Source organism: Eptatretus burgeri, chromosome 15 (assembly GCF_056783735.1).
Source record: "Eptatretus burgeri isolate ZD-2024b chromosome 15, Ebu_testis_v1, whole genome shotgun sequence".
NCBI classification, from domain to species: Eukaryota; Metazoa; Chordata; class Myxini; order Myxiniformes; family Myxinidae; genus Eptatretus; species Eptatretus burgeri.
Window position 1 is genome coordinate 43,464,197 of NC_140975.1, and position 27,667 is coordinate 43,491,863.

The 27,667-nt window shown below is 43.7% G+C and overlaps 1 protein-coding gene across 2 annotated transcripts in view; it reads right to left on the bottom strand.

Moving 5' to 3' along the window:
- The window catches only part of SUZ12 (SUZ12 polycomb repressive complex 2 subunit), an 86,296-nt gene extending 58,768 nt beyond the window's left edge, over positions 1–27,528 (bottom strand). Inside the window, exons 1-3 of one of the 2 annotated variants that reach the window (XM_085858194.1) lie at positions 27,060–27,528; positions 25,228–25,274; positions 11,731–11,795 (exon numbers count right to left, since the gene is read on the bottom strand). In XM_085858194.1, coding sequence (XP_085714320.1) covers positions 11,731–11,795; positions 25,228–25,274; positions 27,060–27,279 — 332 coding nt within the window. In that variant the 5' untranslated portion in view covers positions 27,280–27,528. The remainder of the gene's footprint in view (positions 1–11,730; positions 11,796–25,227; positions 25,275–27,059) is intronic. The other variant, XM_085858193.1, reaches the window with a different exon arrangement.
- Between the last annotated feature and the right edge of the window lie 139 nt (positions 27,529–27,667).

Genomic DNA, 27,667 nt, shown 5'->3' on the forward strand with positions numbered 1-27,667 from the left:
TTGGATTTTTTTTGGCAAAGTATGAAGGAAAGGTCGAATTGAGAGCAGTCTGTTTAAATAGCAGAAGAGTAGTGCATTATGAAACAGAAAAGAGTACCACATGTGTGAAAGAGGAAGATATAGCATTATAAGAGATCGTTACCTTCGCATTCTGCAAAAGGTTATGTATTGGTCGCTGTGTATTTATTTATTTATTTGTGAATATGTGTGTGTGTGTGTGTTTGTTTGTTATTCGCATAACTCAGAAAGTATTAAACCAAATCGCTTGAAATCTGGTGAGATGATGGGTTATTATCCAAGGAACATTTGATTAGATTTTGGGAGCGATCGGGTCAAAGGTCAAGGTCACAGAAAGGTCAAATTCGTATTTTTACCATAGCGCGGTCAATTTTGATCTAATTGGCATGCAACCGATGCCAAAATGTTCAGAATTCATTGCCCAATCTTGTGATGGGTGACATGACACAATTACGTCATTACCCTTGTTAGCGGTTGGGGGTCAAAGGTCAGTGGGGTCACAACCTTTCAAAATATGCAGTTTTTGTCATAACACAGTCAAACAAATCAAAACCGATTTGCATGAAACCAACACCAAAATGTTCCCTGTTCTTTTCCGCACACTCTCGTGCCAGGTACAAACTAGAATGGGCACTCGGTAGGGCGCATACCTTCGCCTCCGCTACGTTTTACCTTCGCATTCTGCGAAAGGTTATGTTTTGGTTGCTGTGTATTTATTTATTTGTGAATATGTGTGTTTGTTTGTTATTCGCATTACTCAGAAAGTATTAAACCGAATTGCATGAAATTTGGTGGGATGATTCGCGATTATCCAAGGACGATTTAATTAGATTTTGGGAGCGATCGGGTCAAAGGTCAAGGTCATGAAAATGTCAAAAAACACACTTTTGACCATAACTTCCTTCATAATAAAGCTATTGACATGCAACCACCGCCATATTGTTGCATGACGAAATACCTTTCGGGTGCCTCGTGTCGGATTTGACGTGACGTCATCGGAAGTGCGTCAAAATGACGTCACAAGATGACGCAAATTTTCAATTTTCGACCGCATCAGTTTTGATCATACCGTTTTGTAGAACTTACCTTAAGGACGTCACACACCAAATTTGACGTCGATCGGACTGACCGTTATGACGTCATTGACGTTTGAACATGACGTTTTTCAATTGTGGCTAAAATGTCCTGATATTTTACATTCAAATATCTATGTAATTTACAAAGGAAAGTCTCCCAAATCCAGGTATTAGGATCAGTACCAAAATATCTGTTTATTGATATACAGGTTTTGCCAATTAACACTGTAGTCAAGGTCAAGGTCACACACAAGGTCAAAATATACTTGTAGGCATAACTTCAGATCTAATAGAACTATTGACATGAAACCAACGTTAAAACGTTCAGTGAACTTAGAGCTTTCAGAATCGTTGTCCCCGATTGGACGTCACGTCACCGGAAGGGCGTCAAAATGACATCAAAAGATGACGTCATTTTTCAACTTTTTAATTTTTCAGTCTTTATCATTCCATTTTATTGGACTGCCCTCAAGGAGGTCACACACCAAATTTGACATCAATCGGACTGACGGTTGTGACATCATGGACGTTTTAAAGTGACATTTTTCAAATGTGCCCAGAAAAAAAGTTGCGGCGGCGAAGGTATGCGCTCTACCGAGTGCCCGTTCTAGTTTTTATTATTATTACCTTCGCATTCTGCGAAAGGTTATGTTTTGGTCGCTGTGTATTTATTTATTTGTGAATGTGTGTGTTTGTTTGTTATTCGCATAACTCAGAAAGTATTAAACCGAATTGCATGAAAATTGGTGGGATGATTCGTGATTATCCAAGGACGATTTGATTAGATTTTGGGAGCGATCGGGTCAAAGGTCAAGAAAAGGTCAAAAACAAACTTTTGAGCATAACTGCCTTCATAAGACAGCTATCGACATGCAACCAACGTCATGTTGGTCCATGACGAAATACCTTTCAGGTATGTGGTGTCAGATTTGACGTGACGTCATCAGAAGTGCGTCAAAATGACGTCAGAAGATGAGTAAATTTTCAATTTTCGACCTCATCAGTTTTGATCATACCGTTTTGTAGGACTTACCTTAAGAACGTCACACACCAAATTTGACGTCGTTCAGACTGACCGTTATGACGTCATTGACGTTTGAACATAACGTTTTTCAATTGTGGCTAAAATGTCCTGATATTTTATATTCAAATATCTATGTAATTTGTAAAGGAAATTGTCCCAAATCCAGGCATTATGATCAGTACCAAAATATCTGCTTATTTTCCTTTAAAATGGTTCAGGTTGTCAAATCCATCGAGAGAAAAAGGTAGGAACAAAATGGTCATGGATTCCAAGCAAATGACCCCACTATTGTGGGAATATCCTTTGTTAACCTCCGCCATCTTCGAAGATGGATGGAGGTTACTGTTTTCACCCCTTTCTGTTTGTTTGTTTGTTTGTTTGTGAACAGTATTACGGAAAAACTCCTCGACGGATTTCGACGAAACTTGGTGGGGGGTTAGATATGATCCAAGGATCATGCTATTAAATTTTGGACTTGGTCCCCCCCCCCCAAAAAAAAATTGTTAGAGAAAATATTTTTTTTTTTGCATTTCTACATGTTTTAAGTGATTTCCAACCCCCCCAAATTTTTTTTACCCCCCCCCAAAAAAAGAGAATTTTTTTTTGCATTTCTACACGTTTTAAGTGATTTCAACCCCCCCAAAAAAATTGTTACCCCCCAAAAAAATTGTTACCCCCCCCAAAAAATAGAATTTTTTTTGCATTTTTACATGTTTTAAGTGATTTCCAAGCCACCCCAAAAAATTTAGAGAAAAAATTTTTTTTGCATTTCTCCATATTTAAAGTGACTCCCACCCCCCCCCCCCCCGGCAAAAAAAAATTGTTGAAGAAAAAAAATTTTTGCAACTTTTTTTTTCAACAAAATTTCAGATTTTTTTTTTTTGCATTTTTACATGTTTTAAGTGATTTCCAACCACCCCCGCCCCACCCCCACAAAAAAAAAATGTTGGAGAAAAGAACTAACTCTCAGCACTGTTGACATATTTAATGAATAAGATATAAGGTTCACTTGAGTGACCCAGCAGTATTGGCGGCGGAGATTTTGCACTCTCCCGAGTGCTCCCCCTCTAGTTATTATTATTGTTTGAGAGAGTTTTCATCAGATTAGGTCATGGAAGTGTTGTAGAAAAAATACCCCCAAGAGGGAGTGCCGGTCATCTCTGCCAGAGGTCGAAAGTAACTCTGTGCCAGACTGGAATAGGGGTAGTTCATAAAGTACGTACGCTCTACTTCCGGGTTTCAAAACCACCCACCCCCCTCTGTATGCAGGCTAGTGACCACCCACCCACCCCCTCATACATCGCTAATCGCTTGCAAAGCCAGCAGTTCCTTATGAACCAATGTTTGTAAGCCATGACGATGCAGTCCCGAGCAGTGTAGTTTACCTTTTTCATTTAATATCACAGCACGTCATTTATGAAAATAAAAGTACAAATTGACATTCAAGACAATGTTAATGTCATAAATGAAAGTAAGTGTGTGCATATAAACTTGTGTTCCATTGTTTTAATTAAATCTGACAAAAGCTTCAAATGTAATATTTGTCTCGGAGAGTTCCGGTTCTTCATTTTTAATACTTTTTTTTTTGTATGTACGTACTTTATGAACGGCCAATACGGGGAATCAGAGCGAAGTTTGAAGGGCTATAAAATCGGAACGAGAGCAAATTTCAAAAAAATGGCTCGTGTTGTTCTAGATAATAGTCCATAGTATCTGAATCACTAATACCATTTGATCTCTCTTGATAAATGAGGGAGGAGATATGATTTGAAATCGACGATTTGCGCAAATTTGACAGCCTCGTGACGTCGACCTCGATCTTGGACGACCTTGAAAGTTATATCGTTGTGCATGTCTCATCGACCTCTATCCATTCCACTATTGGTTATTTGTCTCCACTCGGTTTAATTGTGGACGGACGCATGGACGCACGGACTGACGGACAGACTTCGAGACTGGGGTTATTCGGTAATCTCTACTGAGATGATAGAGATGACCTAAAAATCGTAAGGTGAATGGTGAAATTGGATCGGTAAACGGAGGGGATGTAAACAGATCACATGGTTACAGGATAAGCACGTAGCTATGGGACGTGTATAGTCAAAAGTGAAATTATTTATTTGAAACCAGGATTGCGTAACATTCGGAAAAGGGAAGGTTGAAGTAAAATCGTGGAAGTGTGTGGTGAATTTGGAATGGCAAATGCAGTATGAATCTTCTGGGTCGATGAAAAGTACCAGGAAGAGTAGAGAGAGACACGTGGTTACAGGAGGTGTAGAGATCCAAAGGATACAAGGAAGATTATGATTTTTTTAAGAACAGGAAAGATTCGGGAATGGAAGGTTGAAGGAAGAAATCGTGAAGGTAATGGCGAGAGAAGGTCAGCTCAGTATAATAAAGATGGTGTGCGAGCAGGAGAAAGAAGAAGTGGAAGAAGAAGTAGAAGAAGTAGAAGAAGAAGTAGAAGAAGAAGTAGAAGAAGAAGTAGAAGAAGAAGTAGAAGAAGAAGTAGAAGAAGAAGTAGAAGAAGAAGTAGAAGAAGAAGTAGAAGAAGAAGTAGAAGAAGAAGTAGAAGAAGAAGTAGAAGAAGAAGTAGAAGAAGAAGTAGAAGAAGAAGTAGAAGAAGAAGTAGAAGAAGAAGTAGAAGAAGAAGTAGAAGAAGAAGTAGAAGAAGAAGTAGAAGAAGAAGTAGAAGAAGAAGTAGAAGAAGAAGTAGAAGAAGAAGTAGAAGAAGAAGTAGAAGAAGAAGTAGAAGAAGAAGTAGAAGAAGAAGTAGAAGAAGAAGTAGAAGAAGAAGTAGAAGAAGAAGTAGAAGAAGAAGAAGTAGAAGAAGAAGAAGTAGAAGAAGAAGTAGAAGAAGAAGTAGAAGAAGAAGTAGAAGAAGAAGTAGAAGAAGAAGTAGAAGAAGAAGTAGAAGAAGAAGTAGAAGAAGAAGTAGAAGAAGAAGTAGAAGAAGAAGTAGAAGAAGAAGTAGAAGAAGAAGTAGAAGAAGAAGTAGAAGAAGAAGTAGAAGAAGAAGTAGAAGAAGAAGTAGAAGAAGAAGTAGAAGAAGAAGTAGAAGAAGAAGTAGAAGAAGAAGTAGAAGAAGAAGTAGAAGAAGAAGTAGAAGAAGAAGTAGAAGAAGAAGTAGAAGAAGAAGTAGAAGAAGAAGTAGAAGAAGAAGTAGAAGAAGAAGTAGAAGAAGAAGTAGAAGAAGAAGTAGAAGAAGAAGTAGAAGAAGAAGTAGAAGAAGAAGTAGAAGAAGAAGTAGAAGAAGAAGTAGAAGAAGAAGTAGAAGAAGAAGTAGAAGAAGAAGTAGAAGAAGAAGTAGAAGAAGAAGTAGAAGAAGAAGTAGAAGAAGAAGTAGAAGAAGAAGTAGAAGAAGAAGTAGAAGAAGAAGTAGAAGAAGAAGTAGAAGAAGAAGTAGAAGAAGAAGTAGAAGAAGAAGTAGAAGAAGAAGTAGAAGAAGAAGTAGAAGAAGAAGTAGAAGTAGAAGAAGAAGTAGAAGTAGAAGAAGAAGTAGAAGTAGAAGAAGAAGTAGAAGAAGAAGTAGAAGAAGAAGTAGAAGAAGAAGTAGAAGTAGAAGTAGAAGTAGAAGTAGAAGTAGAAGTAGAAGTAGAAGTAGAAGTAGAAGTAGAAGTAGAAGTAGAAGTAGAAGTAGAAGTAGAAGAAGAAGAAGAAGAAGAAGAAGAAGAAGAAGAAGAAGAAGAAGAAGGATCGAGACTCGTGAGTGTGCAAGGAGAAAGGTAGTTTTTTCTTGGGGGGGGGGAATTTAAGACAAGAAATAGAGTGTTTAGTTCGGAGGGATGGGGGACATTTGGAAAAGTGGGGAAGATAGAAATTGAAGGTAATGGGGAGAAAATACAAATAAACACGATCGTATACCGAGGGAAAGGGTGGGTGGGCCTCAAGCACCCGGTAAGACAAGGTCAACGAAAACTCACAAAATAGCACGATTTTTGAAACAAAACTTAACTAGGAACACACAGTAACATGTAGGTGAGAAAATAAACAGTTAAAACGGGACAGATAACAACCGGAAACTTAACTTTGAGATCGTCAGCAGAGAGCCCTGAAAGAAACCTCCCGACGCTCCAAACCCACAACCAGAACCAAACCCAGAACCGGAACCTTTGCACAAACTGCTTCAGCAGAACTAATGTTCTGTAACACAGAGCATGGTAAATCAGTCAGTCAGTCATGACCCCCTTACTGTGTATCGTAAGTACAAGAAAAATTCCCCATCACAGATGTTGCTGTACGATTTGTCGTGGTCGACCAAAATAATCAGCCGACGTCTGGCATTTCGAGGATATCGGCATCGGCCGATGATGGCACCAATGTAGCCGATATAAAAAAAATTTAAAAAATTTAAAAATAAAAAATAAAAACTTCCTTCTCAAGATGATAGCCAATGTCAATTCGGCATCTGCAGCCACCCTTCAGGTCAGGTGGCTACTGCGGAACATTAGTAAGCGCTTGCTGGCTATGCCTTCAAGGAAAAGGTGAGACTGTATATTCCTAGCTTTCAAATCTCAATTTATTTAATTCCCCAATTTATTCAAAAAACCAAGCCATGTTCACCACACCCACTGTTTGTGCTGCGGAACCTCCAGCAGACAACACATATATCCTCGACCACCATGACCACTCTCGCACTACAGGTCTTTCGCACCTCACAGGCCGCCTCGTGAACATTTGCACATTAGACGTCGCTTGGAGGCCCCACAGCCAAATCTGCCATTCGTGTCAGGTTCATGCCGCAGATGCTCCGTAGCATGCCGTGCCCCGCACCCTTGTTCCTGTGGGAAAATTTTTAATCTGTACTTGTATATCTGTGCTCACTTCAGACCCAGATGCAGTCAGATATGCAACATGCCTTATTTGAGTTAACACAGATCCCGTGTCCTTTGATATGTGTCTGAAACACAACAGGCCGTCACTGCGCACCGACCGAACTAATCATAGATGGGCCGTGGGATGCTGGGCGGTGTGTGGGCGCATTGAAAGTCAAAACCTTGGCTAATCTTGGCGTGCAATACTTTGTGCACCCTTCGCCACCATGACTGTAGAGGGATCAACGAGTGATACGAGTGCCTCTGTGCCAAAGGAACAAATGAAAGCTATTTAAATGAAGGTGAAATGAGAAGTGATTGAGCGATAGGAACAGTGAATGTTTGGACTGAGCGAATCCACCTTACGAATGATTCATGCAAATGCCAATAAAATCAAAGCAAATGCTCAGTATTTCACCGCTACTGCAAAGAAAATGAGTCACATTAAATGACGAACTGCAACATCAGATGTTGACAACCCTGCCCTGTCACCCATGGTGCCACCCTTACATGGCGGCGAGTTCTAAAACTACGTGTGAGGCGGGAATTAAATGTTTGTTTGTTTGTTTGTTTTCACCTAAATCTCACAATTATAGTTTTAGCTTGAAAAAATTGGCAGTTTTCCAGTAAAACTGGATTCTCGGATCCCAGATGTGTGGCTGGTTACCTGTATTCGCTTTGCTCTACATTATCATTGTGTTTATAATTTTAAAAATTGGCAGTTAACCTCTATTATACTGTGACGTGCATGTGCAAGCAAGCAAATTTAATATTGTGTTTAATAAATTTGTTAATTTAAGTTCAACAATTTTATGTAATTCTTTTTTTTTTTAATTAAATTGTTTAATCAGATGCACAAGTTAAATCAGCATTATATCGGTCATCGGCGCTCCTGCTCTCTAAATATCCGTGTCAGCATCGGCCCTTAAAAAACCCATAAAATCGGTCAACATCTCACAATTTGTGATCAACAACCGTTGTCTGCAACACAAATGCATTGTATATTGCTTTACGATAACACCGTTAGGACAAAGTTTTGTGATTTGGAATCCTATAAAGACGATTATAGTCATATGATTATAATCATCTTTATTCCCAACCGCAGATTATTATAATCAAATGATAATGAAAAGATTGTAATAATACAATACATCATATCGGAGAACAAGACAAAGCAAAATCAGCTAAGGTAGTTCGCAAAACTGTCATTCAGAACATTAGAGGTTTCAATTCCTCCCTGACACAACGCATTGACACTGTGGTACTTCCAGGGTCATGAATATAAATAAGCTGTTTTGTACATATTATTTGAACAACTGTGGGAAGACTTTTGGATAAATTATGAGTGTAAATAGTTTTTCAACATGTTTGTTATCAGTAATAAGTAGAGTATTTAAAACAAGCAACAGAATCATTATCAGCACTGCCTGATAGCACATTACATTATGTTGGAGTTCACTACTCCTCAATAATAAAAATGAACACCTGACATTGTAATACAAGGACTCAATGTTTGGCCACCTATCTTTGCAGCAACGATTCGCTTTCTTGGTTTTCTCAACACAAGATTTGTCTTCGTATTCATCCCCAGCGTTCTGATGACACAATCATCGGCGCCACGGTGATGACGTCTCCACTCCGGATTCGCTGCAAAGCCGTTCGATAGCTCGGTCCGAGATTTTTTGATTCCAGATTTGCCACGCGACTTGCGAGAGCCCAATCAGGGCCAGATTTGCCACACGACTTACCCGAAAGCCCAATTGCCTTCCCAGCCCACAAATTATTTGAGCGGTCTGTCTGAGACACGAAGGTCTGCCTCTCCCTCTCTGAAAACCATCCACTAAATAGCCACACCTCCCCTGTCTTGACATGCAATCTTGGCCCTACATTTTGATGAGTACCCCTTTAACTGTTCATTTAGGTCAAAAAAAAAAACAAAAATACCAGTTGATTGGATTTTTTATTTTTTTTAAGGAAGGGGGAGGCCCTTTTTATTTTTTCAAAATGGCCGCCAGCTTTCAGAAACCGACATGCCAATTTTTTTACCTCCCCACAAAAATATTAAAAAAAGACATGAGCCATGCACCAGCCATATCAGTTTTCAAATATGACATGGGTCATACACCTGACACGTCACGTATACACTCACCAAGCCTACTAAATATATAATCCACAGTTCTAAACAAATATATAATGAAAGTATGGCGAAATACAAAAAAAACTCCACACTTCATGCATATTAAAATTATTGGCCATGCCATCTTTCTACATAGAGCCACAGATTTACATACGTGGGATGTGGACTCACCAGTGCTCCATGGTCCAACTCGGTAGAAGTTTTTCAAATCTCAGCATCGACATGGGGAAAATGATCGATTCAAAGAATGGTGCAAGAGTCGTACACCAAGATACGGATTTTTTATGTGGTGCAAACCGCTACAATATACAGTATGTCCTTCTTTCCATCCATCTGTCAAAATGAAGAAGAACCTAACACACTGTGTTTCGTTTGTTTATCATTTGTTGTCGTTTAGTTTTTGTGCCATTTAGTTTGGGATTTATTGTTCTGCCTGTTAAGGATTTTTTTTTTTTCTCGCGATGTTTGACAAAATAACAAACAATAAAAAAAGGGAGGCGGGTTAAAAAGAGGAAGCGGGCAGGGATGATCAACTAGTATTTTATTTCTTTATTTGGCCTTAATTGTCTCGGTGTACAGTATTTTATTTGTGCTCTTTATCGATTCATTTAATATTTGGCTCCAACATGTCGTTAAATGAGGTTAAAGTTATGTTAGGGTGACCGAAAATGTGCCCTACACACTTGTTGTTAGGGTGACAACCAAATCAGCTCTCCGCACCTATTCAATCATCTTCAGCTGTGACGAAGACACATCCCCCCCAATTATAATACTACGTGCATGGGAATATCTCGTCCGCTTAACTTTGTTTTGCTTAATGTTGCACTTTCTAAGAACGCATCCACGATGCTGTGGAAACTTGCTGGAGTGTGCTTTAAATGAACAATTATACAATTTATTTCAGAAAATATCACACTTTGCAATATTTTTTTCATTTATGTAATTGAATGTCTTAAACCAAGGATAAGTCGATGCCCAGACTTCCGAGGGAAAGAGCATCGACTCATATGCTGAAAAATATGGATATAGTTTCTTTTTGAGAGTAGGGGGAGGGCAAACATCGGTGAAGATAGTGTGAGGAATGAAAAAACAGACATCACATAGTCAGCAAGTTATCCTTTTGATGAGAACCTCTCACAGACATCACATCCGTGACACATCTACACAATCACCCAACCATACCTAAGCTACCTCCCATCCCTGCCAATATTAATGTACCCCTCTGTCTCCAATGATTCCAGGTACCTAAATGTCCTGCAAAAGTATTGACCCCTGAATAATAATGCCACATTTCGATGAATTATGTGTCAACAATTTTGCCAAATGAACTTATTTATTAATAACTGAAGAGATCAAACTAAACACTGTTATAGTTGAAGGAGTTTACATGTCAGGAATACCTGCAGGAAACAAGTACAAATCAAAATTCACTGGTTGGAAAAGTATTCAGCCCCTTAGGTCAGTACTCGGTGGAGCATTTTTTGCAGCAATGACTGCTATGAGTGTTTCTGGGTAGGTCTCCACCAGCTTTACACAGTGAGATGGTAACTTTTTTGGAAAGATCCTTGGTCTTCATGTTTGCCTTGTTGGTTGACCAATTGAGTTGCACCTTAAAACTCCTGAGATAAGTGGGGGAGATTAATTTTTAAGTTAAACCACTGATTACATACAGGTGAAACCCATTACACTTTTTTTTAACCTTTCAAACAAATAATTTGCTCCAGAAGTGATTTCAGGTTAATTAGGCAAAATGGTATGAATACTTATGCAACTGAGAATCATCTGATTTTATCTGTTAATCTAACTTATTCACATTTTATCTGCATTTTTTAGCTTTATCACTTTGGAGTAGTTTGTGAAGACTATATATCAAGTTTGATTTAAAAGCATCATGAAATAAGCTCAAGTGGCATCAAAATGCGAAAAATTTGGAGGGGGGGGGGAGGTGAATACTTTTGTAGGCCACTGTATCTCATACCTGTTTAAACCTCGTGAAAAACAAAAACCCCTGCCTGAACCGTCATCCTCTTTTCTCTCAGGCTGGGGACCCTGGTTCTGTTACTGTCCATTCTATATTATAACTATTCAGCATTTATTTTGTCTTTGCCTTCATTATCTTACACATCCTATTTCACACCCCCTCGTAATCACCACTTTCCTGATATATGAAGTCCCACCTCCTTCGGCCACTCTTCATAGTTTGGTCTTGCTAGCCTCAGTATCAATGTAGTTGTTCAATGTTAATACGTTTTCTTGGTGCCATCTCTGTCCCCTCTTTTTTTGTATCCATTCCCAGATTACATTTTGTTAAAACAAAACAAAGCACTGAATCTCAACTACTTTGTCCCCAAGTAATATTGCATCACTCATCAATTGAAACACTGCAGGTTGAGAGTGATTTCGTATGTAACAGTGTATGTCTGGGTATGATTGTAAGAGCATATGTGTATTTGCATGATTATGTCATTTAAACAATTGCTTTGGAGCTGAAAATGCTTCAGATCTCTTAGTCACCTCGTTTTTGAAATGTTCTCATTTTACACAACCTTTCCTCCTTAACCTCAACCTCCCCCCCCCCAACCACAAACCACACACCACACAATCTGAAGTTATTAAACTAACCAACATTCAAATATTTTTTGTGATGGGGTGCATGGTTACCGGCGTGAGCTGCTTCGCGAGTCCCTGTGGGCCATGTAACTCAGTGTACGATGCAGAAACACAGGCTGCAGACAAATGGCCACAAACACGTACAAGATTAATATCAAGCAGCAATCATCAAAACTGTCTGGCATGTAAAATTAAAATGTGCTACATCTGTGTATTCAGATCACCTCGACCATCATGACCACAGGATCACCCACTGAAGATGACATCCTCCTCCACCCCCAAATAATGTCCTTTCAGCTGATTATTTCCTCAAAATGTGAGTAGAATGATATGGGTCAAATAAACTTGAGAATGGAAAACTAGTCTTAATCATTGAGAATGACCTTTCAAAAATATTTCTGTAAAGTTTCATGAAAACCCCACGAGCAATTTAGGAGAAGTTTAATGTTACCAGATGATGTCATAGCATGAGCTCCACAGAACATAGTCATGGAAAAGTCATTGCACACCTTATGTTTTAGAGTTTCCTCCAATTGCCAAATTATTCTCTACGTATGACTCAAGTCAAAGTTATGGTTTATTTATTAAACACAATGCATCTCAAGGACCAACGACGTCTCTCACTCATAATTGGAGGGAACAACCAAATCAGCTCTCTGCACCTATTCAATCATCTTCAGCTGTGACGAAGACATTGAAATGAACAAACTCCTGCACTTCCAACCAAAGAAAGCTACACAAAGCAGCCAAAAAAAGCTACACAAGGCCCTGTGCTGTTTTCAAACACACTTACTGGGTTCCTCCACAGCTAAATAAATTCACAAGTATCACGTAGGTGAGAATCCCATGCAAATATGTCCCCATCACCTGCCGGACTGGTTTCAGCAATTATTGGTGAGTCATCAGCGACAGTGGAGACAGAAACACACACCATCGAGCCTCCTTGTGTAGCTTTTCTTGGTTGCTCTATTTGGTTGGAAGGTTGTTTAAAAAAAAAAAAAAAAATATATATATATATATATATATATATATATATATATATATATATATATATATATATATATATATATACATATATAAAAAAAAAATTTTTCTTTTTTTTCGTTGAGGTGCTTTAATTTGTACAAAAGAAAATGCAACGATAATAATTCAAACTCATTTGATGAAAGGCATAATAGTTTTTATTTTTCCTATGTAAAACGTCAATATTTCACAAAAGGAAAACGAGCATGAACTTATGTGCTAAGTCAATAGGCATAATCAAGTACCCTCCAACTTAGGCCTAAGTCATATTTGCCATGGCGGCCATGGGGTCTCCAAAATCTACGGCCACTAGCAATTATACGGCGGCCGCAGTATTTCAACGGTCACACAATGTAGCAGTCACATGTTTTTATTTTTCGGGGAGCCGCACGGCGTATTTAGAAATTGTGGAGCTGAAAACGTGGGGTTGCCGTACGGTCTTTGATTTGATGTCACACGGTGACCTTAAGGGGGCCCTGCGGCGGCCATAGAATTTTCAAGGCAGACGCAAGGTAGCCTCAATGTGCCCGCAAGGCGACCGCAGGGTACGCAGGGTACTGGTACTAAGGCGAACGTGCGGCCAGACAGACGGTAACGAGTGGGTTCATTAAAAAAAAAAAATTACCAGTGTTTTTTTTCGGCTTGTCGAATTGCTACGGCAAACGTAGAAATGAAAAAAGTTATAACTCCGCGTTATAATTCCACGGCGACCCTTACGGCCTGTAAAAGATAGCCAAATGGCGTAGGGCCACCCTGAGGCCACCGCAGAAACTCTGCGGCCGCCACACGTTTCTGTCAATTCAGAGGGCGTACCGCCGCCGTTTCCTCGCCGTAGAGCAAATGTGACTTAGGCCTTACTTAAAGTTATAGAAACAAGACCGAACTTTGCAACCAAGAGCAATTTGTGAAATTAGTACAAGATTGGACCTTCTCTGGCCTGAATGAAAGCATGGAACTCCTGGCCCTTGAGGAGACTAGATTACAGATGTGTTCGACTGCAATTTTCAAGGTCCATAATAACCACAAAGAGGTCTGAAACTCAATCGTGGTTCTCGGTATATTTTCAGCAGATTTTCTGCCGTTCTCAGTTCTCCAGGTTGAGATCAGGACTGTTTCCAGGCCAAAGGAGAGTGCAAATGCTGACAGATAATCTGAATATAAATGGCTACACAGCACTGAAACCGACCCGAAGAAAAAAAACACACAAATTATATTTTGTACAAAAGGAGCGAGAGACCAGAGACAATCTGAATACTTCTGGCCCCATCAGGTCAGGTCAGGTATGGGAGCATGCGCCAGAGCCCAGAGTAGCACGTCGCTGCATCCACTTTCCGCCGGAACTCCAAGGGCCTCCATCTGGCCATCCCCCAGGCAGAAGCCTGGCCCATCCCCATCTCCTTGAGATGCCGATCAACCTGCTGCAACCACGAGGCACGTGGTCGGCCCATCGGTCTCCTCCACTCACGAGACTCCCTCGCTGAGAGAATCTGGTGAGCAGGATCAGCATAAGGAAAATGAGCCACATGTCCATACAGCTGCAGCTGACGCTGATGGACTATGCAGGTAACAAATCTCATTTGAGTCGCTGTCAGAAACCACCCGTTGGATACAAAGTCCAACCAGCAATAGCCAAGGATTCTCCGACGAGACCTAGTACCAAAGGAATTAAGTCTCCATCTCAGATCCTTGGTCAGAGTCCAAGTCTCACATCCATAGAGCAAGACTGGAAGCACCAAGGACCTGAAGGCTCTGACTTTCATCCTCCTGCACAGGTACCGGCAGCGCCACACCCCATGATCCAGTGAATCCATGACTCCCCAGGCCAGACCCAAACGTCTGTTGACCTCTGACTCACAGCCAGCAGAGACATGAATATCACTGCCAAGGTAAGTGAATCTCTCCACGACCTCAACATTCTTACCACAAACAGGCACAGACAGGATAGCAGCATCCAAGATGTTATTGAAAGCCTGGATCTTAGTTTTGACCCAGGAAATCCGTAATCCCAGCAGCTCCGACTCCTCATTCAGCACCTCGAGGGCCCCCAAAAGGATATCTAAAGTCTCCGCAAAGATGACCACATAATCTGCGAAATCAAGGTCAGAGATCTTGAGATTCCCAAACGATGCACCACAGCTTGATGTCTCCGACATCCTCCCCAGAATCCAGTCCATACAAGTGCTGAAGTATGGGGGCAAGTACACACCACTGACGAACTCCAGTAGCAACTGGAAATAAGTCAGAGATGGTATCACCACATCTCACAGCACTCTCAGTACCAGAGTAGAGTTTAGACATCAGATCGATCAGTTTTGGTGGCACCCCACGAAGACCAAGAATCCTCCAGAGGGCATCCCGATTCACTGAATCGAACGCTTTACAGAGATCAATATAGGCTGCAAGCAGCCCCTGACGAAACTCTCGTCTGCATTCGGTGAGCAAGGATACGGTCAATCGTTGACCTCGTTGGTGTAAAGCCTGACTGCTCTGGATGCTGGTGCTCAAGCAGATGGTGGTGAACCCTATCAAGAATTATCCGAGCAAAGACCTTGCCTGGCACCAAGAACAGCATCACCCCTCGGTAGCTGTTGCAATCTTGGCGATCACCTTTCCCTTGGCCACATCAGCTGACAATAATATTGGCCCCATTGGCTCTATGATGGATCCGATACAGCTCCGAGGGTTTAAGGAACTGTTTAATAGAGCATAGTTATTCCTATATTGTGTGTCTAGAATAAGCGGAGTGTCATTTGATGTTATCATAAATATGCGTTGCTAATTTATATAGCGAGAAATGTGAAACTCACCCAAGTGTCTAAAATTATATTGCATCCTGTTTGACATTTATTTCATGTTCTTACCCTTGGTTTTGCTGTTAAATGTGCTTTTGACATGTTTGTTATGCACCCCCCCCCCCACCCACAAAGTTTCCGTGGGAAAGCAATGCCCAACCTCGTCCGGCTTCTGAAGTAATCGGCTCGGCCGGGTCAGGAGTCATGCAGAGCACGATTCTCGTATGCATGCTGAGGTGTATTGGCTCGTGTACTGAGCAAGATGCTGGCTTTTGGCTCTTGGTTGTGTCATGAGAGACGGACCCCGAGCCTCGTGTATGTCACTGAAGGGAACGGCACCATTCTGAGGAGTGGCAGGTCGGCGAGGACGATCGACACACAAAGAGGCCGTGCTGGGTCTCTAAGCATTGGGATTAAATACTGCTCACGAATTGCCTGAAGAACATTTCCGCTGCGAGAGCGCGACTTGGTGCCATTTTGCAAGCTTCCACCCATGCAGGACGAAGCACCTCGATTCTACGTTCCATAGAGACCATCTCTGGACCAAGCTAAGTGCCACAATAAAGGAAGGATTTTCTTTGATTTTGTTTCCCCTTGTCTGTATTTAAATCTGTGTGTGGAGGTGCCTCGACTTTAGACTTAATTTACCTCATGTATCATGACATTCTGATTATTGTTCCTTGTAAATATTTCTATTTTCATTAAATTCCCATGTTAATTTTAAGTTGCTGTGTTCGTGTATTTGTCGTGGAGTTTGAGTATAAACCCCCCCCCCCCCCCCGTGCATCCATCTGTGCCTCTGCTTTTAAAAAAAATCAAATATTTGGTTTTGAATAATGGATGACATGGACTTTGATTTGTCTGGTAGCGACAGCGAGTGTGAGAGAAATGAAGGATTTTGATCTGAATCACATGGAGAATTGTCGGATAATGTAGTCGCGGGAGGTGAAGTTCAGGCAGCTGGAAATGGAATACGGCCTTAGCAGTTCGAGCCCGAAGCAGGACAAGCAGAGGAAACTGGCGATGAAATTCCCGGTGTTCAGGATGATCGGGAGGACATTGAAGGAAGACTTGGCAATAACAACTGGATAGACTAAATCCTATTCGTAATTCAATAATGTAAATTATACTTGCATACTGCTCGATATGAGAAATATTTTAGTAAGGTGACATGACCAGCACAGCACAGCGGACATGTTGCTCCATGGCGAATGAATCGCAAGCCATGCCAGCCCATGTCATCGGCCGTATCTCTCCGCTCATAAAATGAAGCAATCTCGCTGTCCGGATACGATGAAAACTTGTGTGCAGAACACACCTTCCGACACAATTGTCTCGAGTAGTCCGATAAATCTGATGTTCTGTTGCATTTTTATTTATTTTATTCCTACTGTCGTCATGTAGCACCAGTAGAAAACGATGAAGCAAAGAGAATAATAAAAGAAAGCTACAGCACGTCAGATTTATCGGACCAGGAGGACGGACGACGGATTTATCGGACGACATTGCTTTTGATGATGGGTACTGCATCAGGTTTCAGCCTCCTCAACTTCTTCAAACTGAACAGCGAATAGAGCCCGTGATCAAAGTCACTGTCTTCGAACTGGGCGCTGCAAATGATATGTCGCTGGGGCCTTTTCAGTTTCCCCTCGTCAGCTTCACTTTAGATGTCCATATTCTCTGAAGATTCTCATCTTTTGGGAATACATGAAGGCTTACACCGTCTTTGGTTGTATTGCTGCATCCTGCTACGATACATCTTGCAGCCATTTTCAAAAGTAAGGCAAAAACTCTTAAAAACCTTCGTGAATCAATCACAGGAATTAAGATGATCAGTGAGATAGCAAACACATGTGCACAATGCATTTGTACATACTTTTTATGGCGCGCGACGTCTCATCAATCGACTCTGAGCGAGTCGCATTCTGGAGATGACCTCAAAGGTCACGTGACCTGCGGTTCGCTGAACTCCACGTTTTTGAGGGGCGGGGCATAGAAAGTTGTGAAAAACACTACAAATGTTCAAAATATTGGTCTAATTATCCCATTGTTGATTTTAAAAAAGAAACATGGGTGATTTCTTCACTAGGAAGGTCAAGTTAATAAAGAATAACCAGAAACTTTTGAATTACATGGGACCTTTAAACAAAAGGCTTGGCCATCATTCACTCAGGGGCAAAGGATAAAACAAGGACTTGAAAATAAAATAAGGGTAATGTATGGAGAATAGGAAAGCAGTCTTTCCTTCTCTCCCTCACCTCACACAAATAAATATACAGGAGAATGCGGAGGGAAATGGATGGGGAAGATGGGCAGTGGTGATGGGGACACAGCCACGTCCCTGAGATGCCCAGACCCTGTAAGGCCAGTCCTCTCTGGCGCCCTAGATATGCAAGCTAAATGTGCAACTCATCCTCCTCTGCCTAAGATTCTGCCTCTTCAGGCACACATTGATGAGGTGCCACAATTCACCCTCCTCATACTTCATGGCTGATAGGATCGAGAGGGCAGGATGACACTCATGGAAGGAGTGTTCTTTTTCCACAGAAACGACACCAACTGCTCGTGAATCCTTTCTTCCTTTCTTTCTCTACCCTCACACACTTTTGTTCCTTCCCTCACAAGCCTTCTCAGTCTTTCAATCTTCTGTTCATGCGAGCTTGTCATGTTCATTTCTCCTTTTTTTGTATACACTGTCGAGGCTCGTATGAGAGCTAACACACAGAATGTACAACAAGGGGAGCAGGAGACAAGAGGGGCGGGAGAGGGAAGAAAAAAGCGTGGAACAGAGACATGCATCCAATCTCAGGTGCATCCAATCTACAGAAGGTAGAGGGATGGGGAAAGGTACACAGGGTAAACAAGATCGAACCTACAGGGACTTTCAGGAAGGAAAACAGGGAATTTGAAGGAGTTCAGTTTGGGGTGGATTATCAGGTGAAGAAAAGATCGTGGTTTTGGATGGGGGAAGATGAGAGATGGTGGTGAACAGCTGTTTTGAAGACCTGAAGGGAAAAGTGGGATTGAAGAGAGTGTGGAAATTTGTTCCAAAGGCAGGAAAAAGGGGGAATGAAAGAGTGAAGGTGAGCAGTGATTCTTGATTTTGGTAATTTTACGAGAAGAGGGTTGCTGGTGGACCTTGAGTGCCCGATGGAAATATGGGGGGGGGACATATCTCAGACAGAGCAGGGGATGGGGGGGGCAGGCCAGAGAGGAAATGGTAAAAGACAGAAAGACCACTGACCTGCTTGTGGTGAGAGAGTGAGACCCAAAGACTCACCCTCATTGTGGAAGATACCAATGATCCTAAATGCCTTGGCTTCCTCAGCGTGAATCTGAGAAAGGTGAGAGGCGGGAGCACCAGGCCAGAGGGAAGAGCAGTACTCCATGAGGCTGCGGACGAAAGCTTTGTATGTGGTCAGGAGCTCAGGTGGGACGAGGAAGGACTTTGCACGACAGAGGATTCCCAGTCAGCAAGTGGCTTTGGAGGCCAGGTTGGAAATGGGGCTTTCCCAGGAAAGATCATGGCAGATAGTGCCTCTGAAATTCATTTTCAACACTTCTCCTCCACGTGTTTCACACGCAGGGTGATTGATTCATCAATGTGTGTGCCATCCCTCGTATGGACATTAAACCGGTGTCCCATCTGCCAGCATCAGTCGGTGGAGGTTAAAGATCCTACGGTGTCCTGAGCGAAGAATATATGAGCTCTCGCTGACATACTGGCCAAATTCAAAATTCTTGCCCTAACCAGCAGAGAGAATCGATTCAGTGTCACAGCCGCACACTCAGCCAATGACGCTACCCAGCAGCCTTGTGCTGCATATGAAATAAGATGAAGGAGGATTCGGTTGATTCAGTGGTATGTCCATTACAAAATATGAGCAGCTTGCACCGATTTTGTCATTTATCTCTCGCGGGTCTCGCAAAGCGATGTTAAGCAATTGGTTGACTCTGTCTGTCTGACAGACGTCAGTCTATGATCGAGGAACAACATAATTTCAATTCAGTTACATATATATTGTTACGGCTGTGGAAATTCGCAATACACCATGAAGGGTCCTCAGATGAGTTATGACGATAAGTATATGTGTAGTTAGATTTCCCCACCGTTGTTTAGAGGGAATTTCCGTGTTCACAGGACTGTGATCCTTTGAGTTAGCCGTTTTTCTTTTCTCTATCATTATTTTGGACCAATCATCCCCCAACAACCAAATCGCCACCACCAACATCGTTCCCAAACAACTACAACTCAAACACCACCACCTTCGCCTCTTTACCTCCACAACTCCACCCCGCAAACATCGCTTCATTGCCATTCTCAAACGACGCCCGCCAGCAACCAAATCGCCACCACCAACACCCTTCCCAAACCACCGCAGCAAACGCCCACCACCTCCGCCTTTCTTCCACACGTCGTACCATGGGTTGTGAATGGGTTCCTTTCGCCTCGAAAAGCGTATCAGGAATGATTCACACCCCTTTTTCTTCCATCCAATGGCTGAGCATCGGGTGGTGTAGCCCCGCCTCCGAACCCGCTATGATCCAGAAATTTGCATATACGCTCCTCCCTCGGCCTATATAAGCGTGAGCACGGCGCAGCTCGCGGCAGTGAAGTGTGGCAGTCAAGTGGCAGTCGAGTCTAGGGTCGGCAGTGAAGTGTGTCGATCGCGGTAGTCAAGTCTGGAGTCGGTGGAGTGGCAGTCTGGAGAAGCGGGAGACGGGGCAGTCAAGTCTGCAGAGTGTCGGTGTCGGCAGTCTGGAGAATCGGGAGACGGGACAGTCAAGTCGAATGCAGTGTCGGCAGACGGCGGCAGTGTCGGTGCGGCAGTGTCGGTGGAGCAGAGTCGGGAGACGGAGCTCGAAGTCGACGGGAAAGGCAGACGGGGAGCGCCGGAGAGAGCTCGCCGGCCACGCCAGGGGCACGAAGCCAGGCGCAGCTACACTGACATCACGGCCTGCCCGCCATCGCGCCACGAGGGTGCGGGTAAGACCCTTCGGTGTCATGGACCTGGCCGCTCATCCAGGTTCCACGCACATTTGGTCCACGAACCTGTCTGCCACCCTTGCCTTTGAGGGTGGCTTTTTCCTTTGCTTTTGTGTTAGTGAATGTGTGGCGCCGTCTTATATGTAGAATTGTTCAAGTAATTATTCAAGTGTGAATAAAGACTTTATTCGGTTGTAATTCTTGCTTTCATTGCTTTGACTGTTATACGTGCATGAATTACTGTATGGCTGTAAAATACGTGCTTGTCTGAGTGTGCAATAAATGTGCTTGTTGAACTGTTCCCCGTTTCGTTGCGTCCTTTCCCTTGTTTGAAAATTCCATCTTGCATCACGGAAGGAATTGGTAGAGGGGTGTAAGCACCCAGGAAATAATCACGTCCGTCGGGGCTGGCGATAACACCGCTCGGTTATCACTGAAGCACGGAATGGACCGCTTCAGCGGTTCGTGTCCTAGGCCGGCCAGCGGCGAGGTACGTTTGCCCGGTTAACTACCCGCGCAGGTACTTAGGTAGGTCAAGTTTGGCGAACAACCCTATCCTGCGCGGGTGGCCGATTGGCACGATTGTGGTGGGGTCGAAAGACCCACCCGTGACTAGCTCCTGGCAGTAGTTCCAAGGAGGGTCACGACCGAATTGTCCGTTCCGGTGGGCAACGCGGTCGCGATTCGAGTTACGTGGCCGATCGCACGCCGAGCGGGCCGAAATTCGTAACAATATTAACACTGCAGAGCACAAATCGGAACATGACCAGCAGTTAGCAGAACTTTGTCTCTGAATTTGTCAAGTTGTACCGAATCTCATCCTGAGTGCACATGCACGCAGAAGAGTAAGGTAATTTCCTTAGTCTGTCTGCCTGTCTGTCTGGCAGCCAAACAAAATTGAAAACAATTCCAAACAGGAAACTTCCTGTTTTTGAGGGGCATCAGAAAGGACACAAACAACAGGCACGAATAACTAATTTAATGCAATAAATAAGGTGGTGTAAAAGATGGTGCGCGTCAATGTGGTAAACTTCTGATTCAATTGGTTTTGTTTGTTTTTTCTACAGTGTTTAAAACTTTTTATTTCATTTCAATTGAATTATATATTTGAACACTGGAGAACACAAACTGCCTTGCTTGCAATTGCAAAAAACTTCAGTACTTTGCAAAATGTGACGCCGTCTCGATCAATTAAAGATTCCGCATGCTCTGAGGGCAGAGTAACAGTGATATTCAGACAAACATAACTGGAGGAAACTTCGTCCAAAAGATCTGGGGAATCTTTCTCAAATATCATTCCAAAATCATTAGTTTCTCTGAAAAGTGTTGGCAGATTGTTCAGCTCTGGACGGTTCTGTTTGACCCATCGGCTTCGTATGGTTGCCATTGCACCTGTTATTCAAAATTCATGAACAAAGCTAATGTATCTGTGCTTGTAAACACACAAAAAAGAAATAATTGAAAAGACCCTTCCTCCATCCATTTTCTCCAGACAGCATGGGGTAAGGGTGTTCTATGAACTGTTTAGTTCCTGATGAGAATGATACAGTGCCTTCAGGAAGTGTTCACACCCTTGACTTTTTCACAATTTGTTGTATTACGGCGTAAATTTAAAATGGATCAAATAAAAAAAATTGTCACTTATCAACACAAAATACCCCATAATGACAAAGTGAAAACATGTTTTTAGAATTTTTTACAAATTAATGCAAAATGAAAATCTGAAATGTCTTGCATCAAGAAGTATTCATCCCCTTTGCTATGACTACAAATTGAGCTCAGGTGCATCCAATTTCCTTTGATCATCCTTGAGATGTCTTGACAACTTTGAATGAATCGATTGGATATGATGGAGAAAGAAACACACCTTTCTTTTTAGGTATCACAGTTGACAGTGCATGTCAGAGCAGAAACTCTCCAATGCAGTGCAAGGAACTGTCCGTAGAACTCCAAGATAGAATTGTGAGGAGGCATAGATCTGGGGAAGGGTGTAAAACTATTTCTGGAATGTTGAAAGTTCCCAAGAGCACAGTGAGCTCCATCATAAGCCCAGCTCATCACCCATCTAACACCATCCCTACAGTGAAGCATGGTGGTAGCAGCATCATGCTGTGGGGATGCTTTTCAGTGGCAGGGATTGGTAGACTTGTAAGGAAAGAGGGAACAATGAATGGAGCCAAATACAGGCAAATCCTTGAGGAGAACCTGCTTCAGAGGGCAAAAGACCTTAGATTGCGGTATAGATTTACATTCCAACAGGACAATGACCCCAAGCATACAGCCAAAGCAACACTGGAATGGCTTCAGAACAAGAACGTGAAAGTCTGAGTGGCCCAGCCAAAGCTCAGACTTGAATACAATTGAGAATCTGTGAAAAGACTTGAAGATTGCTGTTCACCGACACTCCCAATCCAACTTGACAGAGCTAGAGCAAGAATGGGAGAAAATCCCCAAATCCAGATGTGCAAAGCCGATACAGACATACACAAGAAGACTCGAAGCTCTAATCACTGCAAAAGGTGCTTCTACAAAGTATTGACTCAGGGGGTTGAATACTTATTGAGGCAAGATAAGATGTTTCAGCTTTTCATTTTTAATTGATTTGTAAAAATTTCTAAAAACATTTTCACTTTGTCATTATGTGTAGATCGGTGACAAAAATTTAAATTTAATCCATTTTAAATTCAGGCTGTCACAACAAAATGTGACAAAAGGCAAGGGGTGTGAACAGTTTCTGAAGGCACTGTAAATCGATAAACTTTAAAATGCTGTCAATTCCAGCAAACATCATCATTGCTGTCAGCAAACATCATTGCCATTTTTGTTTTTAAACCTGATTAAAAATTTTGCCTGGAAGTTTTAATAACAGGTGAAGACAAACAAACTGGCCTTAACTGTAACTGCCGAATTTAACAGGATAAAAGGATGGATCAAAAGGTGACGACGATGACGACCAACTTATTATCTATCAGTCATAATTCTAAATAACTGTTGATGGGGATTCATGGAAGTAACTTTTCAGGCTGAAAACCTTTGGCCCCAAACTGGAAGGTTGTCAGCACTAGTGAATGGCAATATTTTGGTGCGATTTGGAAAAACAAGGGTTGGCAGGATAGCTTGGAGCTATGCATACTGGCCTATGAGCTATCTAGCCTGGGATTCAATCTCGACTTAGCGATAAACTGCCACCCTGGTGTTTTGCATGCAGGGCGAGGAATCAATGTATACGCCATCCATCGGAAGGACGCTAAGCCGGAGGATCTGTCTGCCAGCACTGGTTGTTGGTAGACATTACAGGTCTCACAGTGTCTTTCGTGAAAAGGAGACGAGTTATCACCAACAACCTCAACAAATCACAGGTTCCTGCCACCTTCAATCGAGAACCCAATGTACGAGTGGTGACCCATACAGGATAGTTTACAGTCTAGAAACGATTCTTGGCCAATCATAATGGAGTATGGGTCTCCACCTTATAAGAAAAACGAACGAGGGTTACCGAGCAAAAACTCAAAACAAGAGAATTTCTTCCAAAATCAACAGTTTGGTGAATATTAACTTTGACTGGAAATAATTATTTTATGTATTTTTGTCGTTTGGTTCACATCTGTCGTTTTGGAACAATTTGTAGCCTAAATAGCCCATCATACGCAAGGGAAAAATCTGGAAAACCTAAAGTTTCTGGGAGCCTTAGCAGCCTCAAGGCCCTTGGAGAGAAATATTCGACTCATGCAAATCAGCCTCAGACTACTTTTTCAAACTGGCCTTCTACTCAAACACCAACTGAGAACACTGCAAGAAGAGTCAGAAGAGCAGCAAACTGTTGAAAGCACAATATGGTGGTTATCATCCCATCTGTATTTTACACCCAGGATCCAACATACAAGTGGCAATTAAGTACCTGTGAACACAGCACAGAACCGTGGGTGGATGAGATAAATACCAGTGTTTAACATTGTTTTGCAAAAGATTTCCTTTCGATGGAGACAGATGACATGTCAAGACATGGCTTTAAAGTTTGAACAGAGCATATTAAATCACAATGTGGAAACCGTTTCTTTAAGGGCCCCACTTATTTGCACATTTTCGTCGGGTCAGCAGAGTAACGTTCTCGGCTCAACCTTTTCACGAATCGGCTCGCCAGGCTTGTCAATCGACTGAAAGTAGCAGGGATTTACAATTTGATCAGGGTTCCAGTGATAACTCACCTCCTCTTTAGGGAAATATCTTCGGCGTCCTCCAACGGCCAGTGCTGGCAGACGCGTCCTGTGGCCTAATGTCCTTCTGATGGACTGCGTTCACATGAACACTGGCCTAACGTCCTTCCAAAATCACCCTGCATGCAAATCATTACTGCGGTCGAGATTCTAACCCCAGGAGGAGAGTGCGTATATCTCTGGGCTCTGATGCCGACCCTTAAATTGCCATGTGGGAAATATATCATAAAAAGGTATCTGGTACCCAAAGCATATTAAAACCAGAAACATGCTACATAATAATATCATAACCACAGCAGTCGAAAGGACTGTTCACATAGAGATGCAATTTCAAAAGAGTTTAACAACCATATACATGAAGATTGCGTAAAGATGACAGTACGACTAAAGGATCTCTGCAGTTTTTATGAATGCCTTTGCAGGCAGAGAGGGCAGAGTAAGGTAATATCACTATCTGTTCGTGACACGTCGATGCATTTGCTTGAATGTTTTTTTTGTTGTCGTTTTTTTGTTTTCTTTTCAAAACACCCACCGCAATGAGATTCCGAGTGCGCAGAAATCTGTAGATCTGTGTTGGTTCTGCAGAGACAAAATAAAATTGATGAAATATTGTTTCATGTTGTGATAAAACCAAATTTCTGATATCGAAACCTCACAACTTGGGCTACAAAAATGACACCTTCATATCTTGCATACGAGGCAGAATAACTTCACCTTCAGTTACAGAACTTACACCAATGTCTAAATCTGAGTGCAAGCACGAGTGGGAAAGATTATATCAACACAACCTTTGGGGTTCAAGTAATCATGATGCTCAACCAAGAATGGACACATTTTACATAGATCATAGGGTGAGAGTGGTTTGGGGGGGGGAGGGGTGGGTGATGCAGCAAAGGATCTTGTGGGACCTTTTTGGGGGATCTTTAAGAAATTGTCATCAAAACCATTTCCCATGGGAAAGGTATTGCATGTTGAGGCAAGATACTGCTTCTCAATACCCAGAAGGATTGACATTTCTGAATAAAATAAAAGCAATCAGAAAGGTAATGCATTTTGTTTGCACAAATAAAAAAGCTTGATAACAGAATAATAAATGACACCAACCACTAGGTGCAAGACCAAACAACAACCTGGCGTGGGCACCAAACAACCGCAGACACCAACCAAGCGCCAGGGGAGAGCCATCGGCCAACCGCCAGGGTGCGGCCAACAGCCATCGGCCAACGGCAGGGGCGCGCCAACAGCCATTGGCCAACCGCCAGGGTGCGGCCAACAGCCATCGGCCAACGGAAGGGGCGTGCCAACAGCCATTGGCCAACCGCCAGGGTGCGGCCAACAGCCATCGGCCAACGGAAGGGGCGCGCCAACAGCCATCGGCCAACGGCAGGGGCGCGCCAACAGCCATCGGCCAACGGCAGGGGCGCGCCAACAGCCATCGGCCAACCGCAGGGGAGCGCCAACAGCCATCGGCCAACCGACAGGGCATGCCAACAGCCATTGGCCAACCGACGGGGCATGCCAACAACCATCGGCCAACCGACGGGGCGCGCAGGTACCAGCCAACTGACGGGTGCGCGGGTACCAGCCAACCGGAGGGGCGCGCGGGTACCAGCCAACTGACGGGTGCGCGGGTACCAGCCAACCGGAGGGGCGCGCGGGTACCAGCCAACTGACGGGTGCGCGGGTACCAGCCAACCGGAGGGGCGCGCAGGTACCAGCCAACCGGAGGGGCGCGCGGGTACCAGCCAACCGGAGGGGCGCGGGTACCAGCCAACCGACGGGGCGTGCGGGTACCAGCCAACCGACGGGGCGTGCGGGTACCAGCCAACCGACGGGGCGTGCGGGTACCAGCCAACCGACGGGGCGTGCGGGTACCAGCCAACCGACGGGGCGTGCGGGTACCAGCCAACCGACGGGGCGTGCGGGTACCAGCCAACCGACGGGGCGTGCGGGTACCAGCCAACCGACGGGGCGTGCGGGTACCAGCTAACCGACGGGGCGTGCGGGTACCAGCCAACCGGCGGGGTGCGGGTACCAGCCAACCGGAGGGGCGTGCGGGTACCAGCTAACCGACGGGGCGTGCGGGTACCAGCTAACCGACGGGGCGTGCGGGTACCAGCCAACCGGCGGGGCGTGCGGGTACCAGCCAACCGACGGGGCGTGCGGGTACCAGCCAACCGACGGGGCGTGCGGGTACCAGCTAACCGACGGGGCGTGCGGGTACCAGCCAACCGGCGGGGTGCGGGTACCAGCCAACCGGCGGGGCGTGCGGGTACCAGCCAACCGACGGGGCGTGCGGGTACCAGCCAACCGCAGAGCTGTGACACCAGCCACCGAGCGAGGCCATGAACAACGAACACTCACTTTCAAACGCCTGCATGAACAGGTCCTGGTCTGCAAGGAGAAGCTCCATCTTGCTCTTCTTCCCGGCACCCTTGGCGCTCGCGAGCCGAGAAGACGCCATGGCCCGCGCTCCAGAACGGCCCGCTTGGGCTAGCCGGTTCGCCTGGCGGCTCGGCCCAGGCCCTGTTCCCGGCCCCGGTCCAGTCCGGTTGGGTATTTCGCGGGCTCCCGCGCAAGGCATCTCGCGACGAACTCGTGTGCGTGTCCGTGGGTGTATCACACCTTCTTTCTTTTCTTACAATCCCTCCCCTCTCTCGGCCCTCAAAGCGCGCACTTTGTTCTCCTCTCCCCCTTCTTTCTGCCTTACTTCCTCTCGATCATAATCCCTCGTTACAGATCACACCCCTCATCGCTCTTTCTCCTTCTCCGTATCACTCACTCTTCCTCTTCCAGTGACTCCCCCTCCTCCTCTCTCCTTCCCGAAACCACGCCCACTCATTCCTCTCACACCACGCCGCACTCTTCGCTCACTCACTCACTCACTCACTCAATCAATCACTCACCCACGCTTTTCATTCACTCACTCCGTACTCCCACTCACTCACTGAGTATTTCTGATTCATTCATTC